The 18,110-nt window shown below is 41.4% G+C and overlaps 2 protein-coding genes across 20 annotated transcripts in view; one reads left to right on the forward strand and one right to left on the reverse strand.

Moving 5' to 3' along the window:
* Positions 1–7,501, forward strand: part of LOC134213393 (potassium voltage-gated channel protein Shaw-like) — a 271,798-nt gene extending 264,297 nt beyond the window's left edge. For 15 of the 17 annotated variants that reach the window (XM_062692415.1, XM_062692413.1, XM_062692428.1 and 12 more), the window contains one exon: positions 5,815–7,501. In XM_062692415.1, the coding sequence (XP_062548399.1) occupies positions 5,815–6,113 (299 nt within the window). In that variant the 3' untranslated portion in view covers positions 6,114–7,501. The remainder of the gene's footprint in view (positions 1–5,814) is intronic. The other 2 variants (XR_009979446.1, XR_009979447.1) reach the window with 2 other exon arrangements.
* A 409-nt stretch (positions 7,502–7,910) lies between these two features.
* Positions 7,911–18,110, reverse strand: part of LOC134213391 (uncharacterized) — a 38,067-nt gene continuing 27,867 nt past the window's right edge. For all 3 annotated transcript variants that reach the window (XM_062692411.1, XM_062692410.1, XM_062692412.1), the window contains exons 3-5: positions 9,516–9,665; positions 9,206–9,369; positions 7,911–9,125 (exon numbers count right to left, since the gene is read on the reverse strand). In XM_062692411.1, coding sequence (XP_062548395.1) covers positions 8,001–9,125; positions 9,206–9,369; positions 9,516–9,665 — 1,439 coding nt within the window. In that variant the 3' untranslated portion in view covers positions 7,911–8,000. The remainder of the gene's footprint in view (positions 9,126–9,205; positions 9,370–9,515; positions 9,666–18,110) is intronic.

An 18,110-nucleotide genomic window follows, 5' to 3' on the forward strand; every position in this document is an offset into this window, starting at 1 on the left:
AAGATACTCTGAAGCCTTTCTTACTGTGACATCAAATCGAAAACTCTTCCTGCTATTGATGAGAGCAAATCGAAAACTAAATTTGAAATTGGATCCGATAACAAAATAAGTACATACCCGAGCAAAATCATGCTTCAAATGCAGATTATTCATCAGAATCGAGGCTTTGTTTTTGAAAATAGAAGTCCAAGTTAAGGAAAACAAATAAAGCAAACATGTCTTTTGTTGATTAGTTGCAAAAAATGCTGAAATCATCATCGTCCTCATGAGGTCTCTTTGTTTTGACGTTTCTGCATGTAGTAAATGGTAGTAAACTGTAGTAAAGGCTATGTTCAAATGTAGCATATGCCATAAGCTCGATTTTTTTTGTGTTCATATCAAACATGTAGTTTTCTCTGTGAATTTAATTATTAGTAGATACTACAAGCGTTGAGTTTTGCTATTTTTTATTCATACGACCCATACTGAAACTCCGCAACAATGCGCCAGTTTTTTTAACCACCATTCGGAGTAATGAACTTCGGCCTAATGCCCTGACACTATATGAAAAGTTGTCTACTGTTTTTTTAGCTGCACACTCATACACATACATACATACGCACACACATACATACATACGGACAGACACACATTTCTTCAGCGCTTCCAGCTGAGTCGTATACATAGGGAAAAGTGGGTAAAACCGACACCCTAAGCAACTTTACAGTTCCCCAATCTATGAAGCAATTTTCCGGCCTAGAAAGTTCATACAAGCATACTTTGGCTCTTCATGCATCAGTCCATGAGGTCTCAGGACAATATTTCGTGATAGAATTTGATTTATGATGAAAACGCGAACAGTCCATCTTCCAGCCCAAACCGCTGGGGTGCGGGTAAGATCGACACCACATGAGGTAAAACCGACACATCAGTCGTTATGAAATCGAACATCAGAACAATTCTAAATGATGTTACAACATAATTGAAAATGTTTAACAACATTTATTTTGATATTTGTGTATAAAATTCATGTTTAGGGATCACTCATAAACGATGGTTGAACAAAATTTGATATATTTGAAATCATCACCACATATCATAATTTATTTAGTTTCTTTAGTGGGTCGAGTGAAAATATATAAAGTATAAGAATGTTATTAACAAATTTACTAACTACTGTAAATATTGACCTACAATTTCACGAATTTCACTTATTTTAAAAAGTTGTTTATAATGGTGATTTATAATAAATGTGTATAGTAAAGTTATGACATGAAATAAAAAAGACGTTCCGTAGTTGACACGCTACATGTTTACAGGGGTGAAAATTGATCAGGAAAGAACAACACTAGAGAACGGATTGAATATATCTAAGAGCAAAAAAGCTCAAAAATATGGTTCTTCTTTGAGCGCTATTGTTATCTGACCTGCAGGTTTTCCTTGATGACTCAATATTACCCCGTAGACCTATTGTCACGAAAAATGATGATATGGTATGAAATCAGTCTATAATTAAGTTATATTCCCCGGCGCCTCGTTTTCCAATCCTTGAATTATATTATGCGAATGATGGGTCTAATAAATCAGAGGTATTTCGTGATTCAATGGCAGGTGTCGATTTTACCCCAACTAATAACATAATAATGATGAGCTACATGTAGATGTTTATAATTAGAAAAGTTAACTATTTTTCCACAACATACACAAAATGATGTTCAATTATGGATCAGAGATGGATTAAATACTGAAAATCAACAAATTATTGTCAAAAAAGCTTATACACCGATGCCAAAATTTTACATAACTCATCTTCTCAATGGTGATCAATGTTAATTGTCTGTTTATTGTGACTCTTACGCGTCTCCGCCAGTTACAAAATGGCTAGAAATACAAGAAATCGAAAGTTTATTCAAAGTGTGTCAACATTCTGTCAGATAATCACCTGAAATCAGAAATTTGAAGGAGTGTCGGTTTTACCCGCAGTGTCGGGTTTACCCACAATTCCCCTATAACACTATGGGTCTAAGAGGCTTCTAAAAAGATCGTTTTTGAAGTAGAATGGTAGGCTTTCGGTATAGCTTTGTTGAACGAGAAAGGCAAAAGTCCGTCGATGACCAGATTTCTTACGCATTGAGGGTTACTTGGAATTCTCCGTCAACACGTCATATATCACTATACTGCCCCTCTACGCATAATTGTTCCATGTTAATTTTTGGAGACTTTGACTTTTTATCACAGAGCGCTCTATTTTTATGTGTTTTTTCCAAAAACACACGAAGATATCGAACTTCAAACTTCAAAAATCTGTGAGAACAACATGACGTTTTTTTTATTGTTAAATTTCTACGCATATAAGTCTTGTGGAGTATAAGCCCATTATTATGTCAAAATCTATTATTTGAAAGGATGTAGTCATTAACGAAATCAATCAATTACTCAGCGTGTTACCGTAGAACTCCTTAGTCAAGTGTTATATTTCTTGGCATTTTTTTCCTTGTCTGGTATTTTAATTTCTGCGACCATTTATTAGATTTATTGTGATGTACGCCCCATTTGATCTAGCTTTGTCAAGTTGACGCATCATTACTATTTGGAGCAATTGCATTACCTTGTCTACAAGCGTTATCCCAATGCGGTATTATGGTTCTGATGAATCGTACTACCATATTGGGATTTGTTCCCCAAACTTCTGAGGGTTCTAGCAGCCCCTTGTTGAAAAACTGTAATCTCTTTCTAAAAATTGCCGGACAATGTCATAACAGATGTTCCGAGTCTTCTACATGTATGCCGCAGAAACGACATACATCATCTTAAAGTTTTCCTAACAGCTTCAAGTAATATCGGCTCGGGTAATGGCCTGTTACCTGTGACCTGTGATCTAAAATTTTGCAAGTGATAAATACGTTTGGTGTGATGAAACGTTTTGACTGCCTCGCAATCAAGGTGTTTTTTAGATGTGCTCTATTTTAGAATGTTCCCATGATTTAAGTTTCATTCGAAAAGAACCCGCAGATACACCTCAAAATGGTTCGGGACCAATGAATTGTCGAGATGAACCAAGTCTGACCAGCATATCAGCTTGTTTATTGCCTTCAATGCCACTTTCTAGTTATGCCATGCCAATGCCAATTTTTTGGCATAACTGTCTCGCTAAACTATTTTCATGAAAAAGGTCGCAAATTATATTTCTGAACTATAATCTTGAATGAAATCATTAGAATAGAGCTCTCCCAATAGTCTAGTGATGTAATCTTCTCAAATTATCTACTCGTATGCAGTGTTGTCCTACACTCAGTGCAAAAAAATCTGCAATTTTATTTTACTCCATCTAAACGATTTTGTAGTCTTAACTAAATAAGTTCAACTAATAGAGAGATATTTGAATTTACTTAATGTCATTTCGCATTGTCAACTGAAAATACACTGGAGTGTTTTCACTGGAGTGTATTTTCTGCGCGCGCGCTCCTGTGGCTCTGGTGTGCATTTTTTTTGACAGTTTGACATGACGTTTAGAAAATTCAAATATCCCTCTATTAGTTGAACTTACTTGATTACAGTTCGACTGGGGTGTTTATTGAAATATTTCGGCTTTTTCAGTCTGATTTATTCAAACGGGTTTATATTTGCATTGCCCGACGTATCGGTTCGTCGGTGGTATCGGCCCGTTTATTGGGTCTTTATCAAGGGAAAAAAAGACTCAATAAACGGGCCGAAACGTCGGGCAATGCAAATATAAACCCGTTTGAATATATCAGACTGAAAAAGCGAAAATATTTCAGTTGAACTTACTTATCTAAAACTATAAAACCGTTTAGATGGAGTAAAATCAAAGAGCAGAATTTTTTGCACTGAGTGTAGGACAACACTGCTCGTATGATATCCGGAGCGAAAATTGTAGTTTGGTTTCAAACGCGTTTTCTTTAGATGCATTTTTTTTTTAATTTGGTACAAGTATGCGTAAAACGACAGTATACCACCTCTTTTAGGAAATTTAATTTTCTTAGCACGAGTAGCACGTTAAATAAATTACTAAAAAGACCAAGTTCGATAAATACTATGAGTCGTTTAAAACCATAAAACACTCTTTTGAAACAGTAAAAAGGTATTAATTTGCTTATTCGGATCCTGTAACCTTCCAGGTGTGCTTTTACGCACCCTGAGCCAAAATTTATGTTGGTAGTACAAAGAAGGTCTCCAGTAGCCTTGCGAGCAAAGGCATACGGTTGCCAATCCGGAGATGGCTAGTTCGATTCTCGGTTCGGTCTAGGTATCCATTGTACTTGCCACACAAGATACATACTCATGCAATGGCGGGCATAGAAAAAATTCCAATTAACAACTGAGGAAATGCTAATAGAACACAAAGTTGAAAAGTTCAGTACTCAACCAAATAAGGTGAAACTTTCCAAATCCAAACAATTTTCACCTCGCATTTTCAGAGGCAACAATCTCAACAAAGAAGCAACAAATAACTTTCATCTTTTTATCTTAGCTTTGCTGCGTCGCAGCAACAAGCGTGAGATAAACAGATGACAGCTACTCGTTGCTTTATTATTGAAAGTGGTGCCCTTGAAAACGCGAGTAGGAAGAAAAATTGGATTCCAAAAAGTTCGTCCTTAATTGGAAAGAATACATTTAAGCCTGTTTTATTATCCAACTCTACTGACGATGCTCTTCCGATCGGATGATTACTAACTGACGCACTGTGCATTCAGTTTTGATTCCGGGAGGCTTGTCCTTAAAAGTTTAAATAAACCTGCCTCCTCTATATGTCACACTTGTTGTATGATGCATCTAAAAATTTGGCATGGAATGTCACACTACACGTCACTAACTATCTTATCCCTTTCAACGTTATGTAATTTCCTAAGTGCGAATAAAATGTTTGTATAGAAACCTTGCAGATTCAGTTGATTATTATTTATTGTGTGCCTCTATTTAATAAGAAAATCAAGAGAAAAATTATTTAAGCTCTTTTAGTGGAATGTCTTCAATTGTCATAAGACGAGTTTTATACTTTACATTTAATTCCACCACATTCTGTTATCTTTGCAGATACGTATTTCGACCTCAACTGTGAGGCCGTCTTCAGTGTCTCGTACTTGACTCGGCTGAGTCGACCTCGGCCTCACAATTGAAAAAGAAAACGCGGTGGAATTAAATAGAATGGTTCACTAAACTCGTCTTATGACAGTTAAAGAAAATCAAAATTGGTCGGTTGCAGAACAAAAAGATAAACATTGCATTTTGAAATTCCCAAGTGCTCTTATCAATGTTGAAATTTTGTAGTGTTTATTATGGAAATTAAAAGAGATTCATCTTTAGATACACTATTAACACTATTAATGAAATAGTCCACTCTGGGACATATCGAAAGCAGATGCTGTTACAGTAGAATGTGATTCTTATATACACAATTCAATTATCAATTATCAAGTCCCACGTATAACATTGGAAAATGTAATTCAAGTTATTGTGAAACAACAAAAAATGCGCTCAAATTTGTCCAAAATTTTTAGTTGCCATTCTTTTAAGCAGTAGAGCGACAAAGCTATGATAATCTACGGAGTGGGCTATATTTTTAATACACATTTTTTGGATAATTATTACGAAGCAATATAAAATAAATCAAGTATAATATCACAAAAATGCAATTTCTTCAACGCAGCACAAACAACACAGTAGAACAGTAGCGATGCACACTATCACACTGCATGATCACTGTCGAAACATCGTGCGTAGTTCGAACCTCAATTGTGTCTCTTTATGGTCGATGGTTATAACACGTTTCCGGAGTAAATGAGTAAAATTTCCCAACTCTGTTCTTATTCGCAGGTCCCATCGGTGCCAGCATCGTGGCTATGTGCCCCAAAAACGTGGGTCTCCACACGAACCCAGCTCTGGCAATGTGCAAGCCAACGTTCGAGGTTCGCCCGCCACCAGTGCTTAACACAATGACCAACCCAGCGCCAGCAGTTCCTGCGCCGGTCACTAACAAACCGCTGCTGATTCCGCGCGATGCCAGTATTGGGAAATTCAGCAATAGCAATAACAACAATAGCAGCACCATAAACGCCAATGGTAACGCAAGCACCGTTACCAACAACACCGAAAACGGAAACAACACCAAATGAAGCCAGGCCGCGTGGCTCGAAAAGCTGGTTCACTTCCTGGAACGTGTTCTCACACGGCTGGCCACAACTTTTCGAAGTCTTACTTTGTACATTCGACAGAGATACATTTAGCTAGCTTTATGTAAATACATCAGAAACTGAAACTGTACATATTTTAACAGTCTCGCAGCATTAATAGCATCGTGTTACAAAAAAAAAAGAAAATGTGGTGAGCTTCTCATTTACATACTGAAGGCTACTCATCTGGTCGAATACATCCTGGATGTATATTTGTATTCAAACAATGAAAATGGACCTCAAACCATTTATTTTAACGATTCATCTACAGTATGTAGCTCAGAAAGGTCACAACATGTGTAACACCGTGCAGTATATAGTTATGAAAAAGTATCTAAGAAATTTACTATTCAGTCTCGATGGAGTTTTATCCTTCAAAAGTGCGTGATTTGCAGTGAAGCAATGCTTTAACATTCAATTCTTGCTAAAACGAAAATATAAACAAAACAAGTATTCTTATGATCGCTCAATTAGAACGTAATGTTTTGGTCCGTATTGCATCAGAGGAAAGACACAACCGGCGATAGGGACTACTTTCATCTTGATACTCGCTTATTACAGTACAAACCCAGCCGCTGGTTATTATCAGTCGAAACATAAAATCTCATTCCACAGGTTTCGTATACTTTCGTAACAACCACTACAAAGCTACGGGTCAAGAAACTTTTAATTTGTTTTATTATCGACCGGATAAATGGACCAAAAATGGACGGACCTAGAATAGGCTTCAAACTCAGACTAGTTACCCATTTACACGATATTCCATCGTAGACCAAATGGTAGACTTTCCATCGAAATAGCTTTCCTTCCCTGCGAAAATAGTCCAATCCAATAAATGAGAGAACATTTTATTTGACCGAGTCATACAAACCTGATTCATTTTCAATCGAGGTAGCAAAAGCAGTAAATGTGATACAAGTAGAGATAACTAAGAAAAGTTTGGACTGGAACTCAGAAGAAACGAAAAAATCTAATAATCGACGCAAACCATTTGAAGAGTTGTGCAGTTTGACTCACAGAGTAAATGTCAAATCACGTTCTTAGTAAACAACAATTTTAACATGAAATTAGTAATATAGTAAGATTCGCCATTAATCGTTTAGTAAAGTGAAACCGATTCTGACACAATTGCAGCAGAAACTTGCACCAGCTTCTATTTATTTTATGCGGTTCAAAACTGAGGCTGAAATTCCGATTACGAACTGTATGAGTGAACTTCAATCATGGATTAATATTTACGAAAAACAATTTTTAACGTGTCTTTCTTTATCTGGATATGGATAAATAAAATGCTGATGGCCAGCGAAAATTGTCGAAAAGCTAACTGAAAATTGATGTCACAAATAGTTTAATTTTGTCCGAAAATTCCCAAACGTCGAATAAGTGTAGTATGAGATCTACTCGTTGAGTTGATTAGCTTTGATGAATAGGTATTACAAAATATTTTTCACCAAAATCGCAACCACAGAATTGTTCGGTAATTATTTCACAGGTCCTCTAATAATGTTCCTATTGTTTAACTGTCAAAATCATCGAAGACCAGTAAAATTATGGATCATACTTATCTATGAGGGTTTCACTCATGATGTATTGGTCACTAGCCTAACTATCGAAAAAAAAGTGCTATGATCATTTGATGATTTTAGTGTTAAAAGTTAGGGCCGCCAAAGTATATTCTTCTTTCAGCATTAAAGGGAATCAAAATCTTTCGGATATTCAAATGAAACTAGAAACCAAGAGTGTTTTATACACATTTAATTACTGGCAAGCACTCACAGCTAATAAATATATACACACACACATACATTTACTTCCTAATCATATTTTTATTTACCCAGCACACGGAAGCTGATTGTACCTCAGACAAGCTCCGATGTTATCCTCTGGACTCCCCTTATCTAAACCTTCACCAAAATGTATTCCCAGCCCGAAAGGAGTAACCGAAGTTTCCACCCTGCACGGAGACACTCCCGCCGGGCACAACGAGTTCCCACAATGCACCGGAATACAACTGGGCAAATCACCCATCCCAGCCCCGATAAAATCTTCCACTATGCAGGGCAGCGTTATTCGGTCCTTGCAATTGGAAATAAACTGCCGCGAATAGCCTCCAAAAAAGCGACCTTGCCTATGAGATCCATCGAAACTTCGATATGAATCGAAAATACTCCGCGAAAAGAACGACGGGAAGAAGCTACCGAAGAAGCCACCCCCACCACCCCCTCCAGAGCCCTCATCAGCAGCATCGGGGTCGTCTGCCTGTGGCTCATCTGCTTCGGGGGTGTCCGCCGCCGGGTCGTCGGCTGCAACTGGTTCGTCTGCTGCCCCTGCATCGTCTGCCGGTGTGTCAAGCAAACCAGGACTTCCCTCACCGTCCGCTGCGGAAACCAAGTCAGCGGGAGTGTCAGCAGCCGGTGCTAACGGATCACTTGCAATAGATGGATCCGAAAATGTTCCTGTCCCACCCGTACTACCTGGCCCTGCTGATCCGCCAGGGCCTCCCGACGATCCTCCGGGAAAACCACCACTCCCGTCAGACAGAGGATTTGCTATCCTAAAAGATTGATCATCGCACGGCTCGTAAGCAACCGAGCACATGTCTTTCTCCTGTCGTATGCACGCTCTATAATTGTGGTTCGCTAAATGTCTCCCATTTTCGGCAAAGTTGAACGTTTGAATCACTCCTTCCAGCCCGGTATAATACTGCATGCATCCGCTCGGTGCCCGCTGGCTGAATGGAATCTGTGTAATCTTGATTTCCCACAACCGTTGTGTGAAGGACCGCGGCGAAAAGTTCATAAACAGCTCAATCTCCTCATCTGCCCGGCTCTTCGGACTCAGGTCATAGTACAAATGCTGGCCACTATTCTGACCGCACAGGTCAAACGGCAACACTCCGCCAATTAGCTTGAATACGTCCCCTTCGCAAATTCCTGTCCGTCGATTCGGTTGTCCCTGCGGAGTGAAACCAAATAAACCAAATGCACAAACCGTTCAACAGGTTGAACGCAATGAATCTAATTACGCTCAATTACCAATGCAAAATGGATGAAATCGAATTTGAGTTGGGTGATTTCGTCGCTCATCAGCTTGATCTTCAGCTTGCATAGTGACATGTCCCGGGGAAGCAGCGCCGGAAAGCTCGGAGACACGAAGTACGTAATGTTGTTGGCCATCTCCTGGTCGCATGTGGCGGTGACTGAATGGGTTCGTTTTCGGGTTGACGGGAAGAGAAGAAATGAAAAGTTTCAACGCAAATTAGCTTGGTCAAAGTTTGACAATAAAATGAATAAATAAACACTAAATATCCGGACCAGCGCCGGCAGCAATGAAATTCAGCCTTACAGACGCAGCACACGCCGAAACCGAGCGCACATTGGCCACGCGACGAACCACCCTTGATGCGGCACTCGTACGTATTCAGGCACTGACCGGTGCGGAGCCCGTCGTCCGAAAGGCACTCGTCATCCACTGGGACCGGGAAAAAGTTGAGCACTGGAAAATGGATAGAAATAGGGAGATAACAGAGAATTTTGGAATTAATTACCGCACGGAATCCTTGTGAGTGATGGCAGTTGGTTATGGAGTTTCGCAAAATACAATTTTCTGGCCAAACAAGAGAGCAAGATTGGTTTTGGTGTACGGTGACTTCGGGCGGAAACTCAAAATTAAAAGTTGGATGTTATTTAAGACGGTTTAGGTTTTCCATTTATGGCACGGGCATGGTTGATAAGGATTTTTATCAAATTATAGCCGAGAAATAAATCCAAGGTTTTTAATGCGGTTTAAAAAAATGTAGTAAGTTATGAGAAACCCGATTTTCGATAAGGTTTTTTCTTTAATTACTTTATTTGAGTGATTTTTTCACGAAGAGTAGTTCATTACTTATTCGATTAAGTTTTTACGTATATTTTAAGATTTACGCCGTTTTCTTCAAACGTTTTTTTTTTATTTTGCTCGGCACATATTCCCGCGTAAAACCAACTTCAGCCTACTTGAGAGACTGCTATTGGTAGTGAGAACATAATACGACGAATCCTAGAAATACAACAATATATTTTCTTAGCTCAAAACATGGATTGAGCTAGGGCTCAGTTTGTTAGATGTTGCTCCGCAAAACGCTAAACAAAAGCAACCTCTGCGTTTTCACTTCGAAATTAGAAAGTCCGCGTCAAAAACGGAACATAAATAGGATATAAATAAAACAACTTTCATTAAACATATCTGAAAGTTAAAAAAAATCTGAATTTTCATTAATTCATCTAGATATAAAACAAAGTACAAGGTTTTCAAATATATTGTGAAATTTTCCATATAAATATTTCTGCTAAATTATTTTATTAAATTAAAATTTTATAAAAATTTTGAGCATTTTATATTCAGTATTAAAAAAGGGGTGTTCTATAGAGCTCATATTCAGAACACTGAGAGATTACCTGAAGCATTCAGCGCAGTAGCGAGCAGTTGGCCCCCGTCAACGACGCCAGCTATTGGTGCCTTGGTATGAGGTGCCTCGAACAGGGATAGAAAAAGTCATTTCAACTACACTCACACAGCTGACATCCCACACGCAATCAAGTTGCTAGTCCTTCCCGAATTTGAATGTGCAAATGAATAGAACGGCATGTTCATCGTAAACCAAGTGGCACATTACGTTAAAGTATAATCAAAAGGATGCCGAAAAACTTAGCTAAAGAAGGCACGTTGCTGGAATGTCCACGAAAAAAAAATATAACGCTTTGAAGATTTAGTGTTCAAACCATATGCAAAAAATCATTCATTCTGCCAGCACTGCCGAACTACGTGGAGCAATAATTTAACTGTGTTTTACTTCAAAATTATTGATTTTATAGGACTTTGGAGCTAATGGGAGATATTCGTAATAATTTCACAAAGTAAAAATTCCGACTAGAAGGAAAATGGGTTTTGCCCTCTGACAATTACAGGTTGTCCGGTAGTGCTGGCAGAAACATTGATGTCCTACATATCGTTTAAACAATCAATTTTCGAAACGTAATAACATTTTTAGTAAGCCCTCCAGCTGCGTACCTTATTTGGCAAAGTCTTTCGTCATCCTCCAGGCTATATACCAACATATTGAGTCACGTGATTGATGATAAATTGAAGCCGCTAAGAGCAAAAATGTGAAAAAGTACGTTTTCCCATAATAATCTCCATGTAAATTTAAAACGCGATGCGGCATGCAAGGTCGCAACCAATCGAGCCCATATTTTGCACAGTTGATTGGGGTCCCAAAATGATTCAGAAAAACCTTGATCTCACTTGATCGGACGAAGTTTGCGTTTTCCCATACAATTGCGCCCCACTCTAATATATATAGAGTGATCTTGATCAAACAATGAATCTCGCCTTAACTTGTCGAAATATTTGGACTCTAGTTTTGATTATTTTTTTGGTTTTTCAGACACTTTTAGAATCGGATGCAAGGTGCCAGATTAAAATTTGAAACCAGTAAAAATCGGATTATATTATTTTTTCAATATTACGGGCTAGGGAATGGAATACATTCTTCTTCTTATTGGCATTACACCCCCACACTGGGACAGAGCCGCCTCACAGCTTAGTGTTCATTAAGCACTTCCACAGTTATTAACTGCGAGGTTTCTAAGCCAGGTTACCATTGAGGCTAACACGATGATACTTGCCCAGGAAAGTCGAGACAATTTCCAATCCGAAAATTGCCTAGGCCGGCACCGTGAACCCAGCCACCCTCAGCATGATCTTGCTTTGTAGCCGCGCGTCTTACCGCACGGCTAAGGAGGGCCCCTAGGTTGACCAAATAAAAAAAATAAAACTCCATGTAGTCTGAAAAAAGTTTATTTTGGCGATACCTCCGATGCCAGCAAACCAGAAACTACTATGAGTGCAATATAGAAAACAGGAAACCCGTTGTTTTTTTTTTCTTGACCAGAATTAGTCCGATGACGATTTCAACAATCATCTAACACACTCCAGAGTTGAATTTCATTGATCCAAATAGACCCAGTAGTGGGCTCCTCCAAACCGGCGTCAATCCCACTCCAGGGGTGACATTGCGCATCTCGAATCGAATCACTCGATTCGTACGTTTTGCATTAGTTTCGAAAAAATTGCGGCATTATGTATTTCGTTCGACTTCATTCAGTCGCAGTACAAGATTTCGAATGGTGCTGTACTAGCTCAATCGAGTATGTTCTGTCAAACGAAATGTAAACAGAGAGAATAAGAGATAGCTGTCTCCTTGCTTCTCATGCCGCCCGCTGGAGAGACAACCTTCCGCGCCTTCCGAATGTGGGTAAACAAAGAGAATAACAGTATTTTCATCTGCGTGTAGCATCTTGCCTGTTGGAAAGGCATCCTTCATGGCATAATTGGCAGTTAATTTATAAATAAGCAAATCATGCTCAATGACCATAAAAGCAATATTATTTATTGAGCAGTTGAAACCAATTAAAACATTACGCCGATACGACATGATTTATAAATTGAGATATAGTTACGACACAAATTATAAGTTATAATAAATTATGCGCAAATCGGCCGTACGAAAACCATTTTGTTTTCGTTAAAAGTCTTGGCTGTGCATGGCTTTTCTAAAGCATTTGTTTAGTTTGATTGCTCTAATTGTAATCAAGTGTCGGTCTTCCACCGTCATTAGTCGTCTGAGTACACGCGACCGCATGCGTAGAGCAATCAAACTCATCAAATGCTTTAGCATTTATTATATTTATTCGAGTTTATGCCACATATCCAATTTTGAGCTAAATAATTTAAAGCTAAAAAAGGATTCGATAATAAATTACTTTGATGTTTCCATGTGTTTTAGTTAGATGCACTTGGGTCATCTCTTGCGCGTTTTTTTATTTAACTCAACTATTTTTACGTAGATTTTGGAATATATACGTTTTTACGCAGATTTTCCCCATAGATTTCTCACGCGGCTTACGAAATTGTCAAGAAATACGTGAAAACTGCAAAAAAAACGATTTAAGTCGAAGTCGTTTTACGAGGATTTCGGGATAATTAGAGATTGCATATTGTCTGGAAACTATAAAAGTAGGTATACTAATGACATTCTTTCCTTCAAGATACAATAATGAAACATTTATACTCTTCCCGTAGAGAAATAATAACAAATATAATGAAAAACTTTCAGCAAGAAATGACTCTCGAACAACATTCGAAAGCTATAAAGGTGACGAGTGATTTTCATTCGACTTGAGTCGTTTTTCAGTGTGCTATCGAGTCTCCATAATGCCAAAACATCTCGTTATTCTTGTACCTCATCGAGCATACTCGAACGATGAGTCGTTTTCGAGATCGAATCGAAAGCCGTAATGCCAAACATGTTCGACTCGATAGAATTACGTTCGAATCGAGATGCACAATGCCACTCCAGAGTTCGATTTCGACCATCAACCGACCAACGCTTCGATCTTGGCTGTTGATCGCATGGGAAAAGGGCTTATTTTGTGTTTTCATTGGTCTTGGGCTGCAAAATGGTGGGTTGACATCAAGGAAGGAGCGCCCAACAGAGCTCTGGTCCCCACAAGTCCCTATCTCACGCTTCCGCGGGTCGTCCGATGACAAAAGACCGCCAGCTAAGGGTTGTGTACTTATCCGGTAGTGCAGCCTGGGCACTGTTATCCTTCTGACATCAGCTAGAGTAAGAAGGAACGCCTCGAGCGTCTGTTCACCAGGAGGTGCGGCTCATACAGCGTCTGCCTGGTACCCAGCGGCTGATTAACGAAATGCTGTATCGCGTCAGCTATACCTAAGGTGGCAGCCCCATCATCGCGATGTAGGTAACGCGACCCCGGTAAGGTAGCTTACTGAAGCCTCTCAAATACCACGAAAAATGGAGATAGAAGAAAAAAAAAACTTTATTTTTGGCAACAAGGTTAACAACAAGGACAACAAGGACTATGATTGAAAACTCGGTACCTGGAATGTCAGGACCCTAAATGAACCTGGACGAGTGAGCCTTCTGGCTCGCGAACTGCATAAGGTTGGAGTGAACGTGGCCGCTATTCAAGAAGTCCGATGGCCCAGATCCGGAGAACGTGAATTCCGAGCCGTGGACCCCACGACCAACACTGCATTCAAGAATAACATCTATCACAGCGGCGGTGAAAAAGCAGAGCAAGGAGTTGGTTTTGTAGTGATGGGCACGCAGATGAAGCGAGTGATGCGGTGGAAACCCATTAGCGAACGAATCTGTGTGTTGAGGATACGGGGCAAATTCTTCAATTACAGCCTAATCAACGTTTACGCACCGACAAACGATAAATCTGACGACCCGAAGGACACGTTTTATGAACGTCTTGATAAAGCCTATGGAGAGTGCCCAAAGCATGACGTGAAAATTGTTATCGGAGACACTAACGCTCAGGTCGGTAGAGAGGACTTTTTCTGTCCCATAATCGGTAGGGAGAGCCTTCACTCCGCTACCAATGACAACGGCCTACGGCTAGTAAATTTTGCTGCTGCCAGAAAAATGGTCATCAGTACCACCTACTTTGCACGAAAGAACATCCGAAATCACACCTGGAGACACCCAAATGGTGAAACTTGCAAACAGATAGACCATATTCTGGTGGATGGGCGCCATTTCTCGGATGTTATCGAAGCGCGGACATTCAGAGGTCAGAACAAATAACTCTGATTGCTACCTCGTTGTCAGTAAAATTCGAGAACGGTTGTCAACTGTATCGAACGAAAGATCACAGCGAACGATGCGTTACAATATCCAGCGATTGTCGGCGGAAGGAGTATCGGCTGAGTACCGCCAGAAGCTCGACGAACGGATAAGTGCAATCAATGTTAGCGACAACATCAACGATCTATGGGAGTCGATCCATGTAGCGGTGATCACAACAGCACGAGAAGTGGTAGGCACTGCACAGAGGCGACCCAGGACGGGTTGGTTCGATGTGGAGTGTCAGAGAGTGACAGACGAGAAGAACATTGCCAGAAGCCGGATGTTGGTGTCGGGTACCCGTTCGAATAGAGATCGGTACAAGGAAGCAAGAGCAGCCGAAAAACTAACCCACCGCAGGAAGAAAAAAGAGTACGAAGAACAAGTTATTAGTGAGGCGCAGGAAAAAATGGAGCAGAACGATATGCGGAGGTTTTATGAGTCTGTCAATGGCGTGCGGAGAAAGACAGCGCCATCTCTCGTCATGTGCAACGACCAACAAGGGAATTTGCTGACAGATAAAACCGAAGTGGCTGCCAGGTGGAAGCAACACTTCGAGACTTTGTTGAATAGAGGAAGTGACGGTGCATCGGTGAACAGAATAAATATTAGCGACGATGGACAAGCTACACTAGATGAGGTTAAAAAAGCTGTTGAAGAGCTGAAAAACAATAAGGCTGCGAGGAAGGACCAGCTCCCGGCTGAACTTCTCAAACATGGCTGTGAGCAGCTTTATGAAGTTCTGTACCATATTGCTAGTTGGACGGCCTCATTCGCCCTCTCTTTAAGAAAGGGCACAGACTGGAGTGCGCCAATTACCGAGGAATAACTCTCCTTAATTCGGCGTACGTGATTTCAAGGCGGTGTACGATTCAGTGAAACGGAATGAATTATGGCAAATTATGCTTAAACATGGTTTTCCGGCGAAACTGATACTGCTGATTCGTATAACGTTTATTTATTTATCATCAGACTAAGGCCGGAGTGGCCTGTGCTGCACATAAAAGACTTCTCCACTCTGCTCGGTCCATGGCTGCACTTCGCCAACCACACAGTCTGCGGAGGGTCCGCAAGTCGTCCTCCACCTGATCGATCCACCTTGCCCGCTGTGCACCTCGCCTTCTTGTTCCCGTCGGATCATTGTCGAGAACCATTTTCACCGGATTACTGTCCGACATTCTGGCTACGTGCCCGGCCCACCGCAGTCTTCCGATTTTCGCGGTGTGAACGATGGATGGATCTCCCAACAGCTGATGCAACTCGTGGTTCATTCGCCTCCTCCACGTGCCGTCCGCCATCTGCCCCCCACCATAGATGGTACGCAACACTTTCCTTTCGAAAACTCCCAGTGCGCGTTGGTCCTCCACGAGCATCGTCCAGGTCTCGTGTCCGTAGAGAACTACCGGTCTTATAAGCGTTTTGTAGATAGTCAGTTTGGTACGGCGGCGAACTCTATTCGATCGGAGCGTCTTGCGGGGTCCAAAGTACGTACGATTTCCAGCCACTATGCGTCTCCGAATTTCTCTGCTGGTATCGTTATCGGCGGTCACCAGTGAGCCCAAGTACACGAATTCTTCAACCACCTCGATTTCGTCACCACCGATAGAAACTCGTGGTGGGTGGCTCACATTGACCTCTCTTGAGCCTCTTCCTATCATGTACTTCGTCTTCGACGTGTTGATGACTAGTCCAATCCGTTAAGCTTCGCTTTTCAGTCTGATGTAGGCTTCCTCCATCCTCTCAAAGTTACGTGCCATGATATCAATGTCGTCGGCGAAATCAAATAACTGGACGGACTTCGTACCACTCCTGTCAATCCCTGCCCTTCGTATTACTCCCTTCAAAGCGATGTTGAATAGCAGACACGAAAGACCATCACCTTGCCGTAACCCTCTACGCGTTTCGAAGGGACTCGAGAATGCCCCTGAAGCTCGAACTACGCACATTACCCGATCCATCGTCGCCTTGATCAACCGTATCAGTTTATCCGGAAATCCGTTTTCGTGCATTAGCTGCCATAGCTGCTCCCGATCGATTGTATCATATGCGGCTTTGAAGTCGATAAATAGATGATGTGTGGGCACGTTGTATTCGCGGCATTTCTGCAATACCTGACGTATGGCGAACACCTGGTCTGTGGTAGAGCGTTCACCCATAAATCCCGCCTGGTACTGCCCCACGAACTCTCTTGCAATTGGTGTTAGTCGACGGCATAAAATTTGGGAGAGTACCTTGTAGGCGGCGTTCAGCAATGTGATTGCGCGGTAGTTGCTACAATCCAGCTTATCGCCCTTTTTGTAGATGGGACACACGGCACCTTCCATCCACTCCTGCGGCAGAACCTCATCCTCCCAAACCTTGGTAATCATCCAGTGCAGCGCTCCAGCCAAGTCAACTAACTGCTCACATTCGCCGTCATACCAGTCGTTTCTCTGATCCGGAGCCACCGTGCGTAGTGCAGCGGTTGCGGTGCTTCAATGGCGGATCGAATATCTCCAGCCATCTTCAAGAGATGCTGCGCCTAGCTGCTCTTCCGTTGGGAGTGCCACTTCCAGCTGCTGCGCGTAGTCTTGGGCTAGTCTACCGTCTTGTAGCCGCCCAATGTTAAGCCGCGGCGGACGACTCCGACGCGTGTTAATCACCGTCGAGAGTTTTGAGCGCAGACATACTGCGACGAGGTAGTGGTCGGATTCAATATTCGCACTGCGGTAAGTACGTACGTTCGTGATGTCGGAGAAGAATTTACCGTCGATTAGAACGTGGTCGATTTGGTTTTCCGTTACTTGATTAGGTGATTTCCATGTGGCCTTGTGGATATTCTTGCGGGGGAAGAAAGTGCTTCGGACTACCATTCCGTGGGAGGCTGCAAAGTTTATGCATCGTTGGCCGTTGTCGTTCGATACGGTATGCAGACTATCCGGTCCGATGACCGGTCTATACATTTCCTCCCTTCCTACCTGAGCGTTCATGTCACCGATGACGATTTTGACGTCCCGCAGTGGGCATCCATCGTATCTCTGCTCCAGCTGCGCATAGAACGCTTCTTTCTCGTCGTCGGATCTCACTTCGTGTGGGCAGTGTACGTTGATGATGCTACAGTTGAATAAAAGGCCTTTTATCCTCAGCTTGCACATCCTTGCGTTGATTGGCTGCCACCCAATCACTCGTTGGCGCATCTTTCCCAGCACTATGAATCCGGTTCCCAGCTCGTTGGTGGTGCCACAGCTTTGGTAGAAGGTAGC

Source organism: Armigeres subalbatus, chromosome 2, assembly GCF_024139115.2.
Source record: "Armigeres subalbatus isolate Guangzhou_Male chromosome 2, GZ_Asu_2, whole genome shotgun sequence".
Taxonomy (NCBI): domain Eukaryota; kingdom Metazoa; phylum Arthropoda; class Insecta; order Diptera; family Culicidae; genus Armigeres; species Armigeres subalbatus.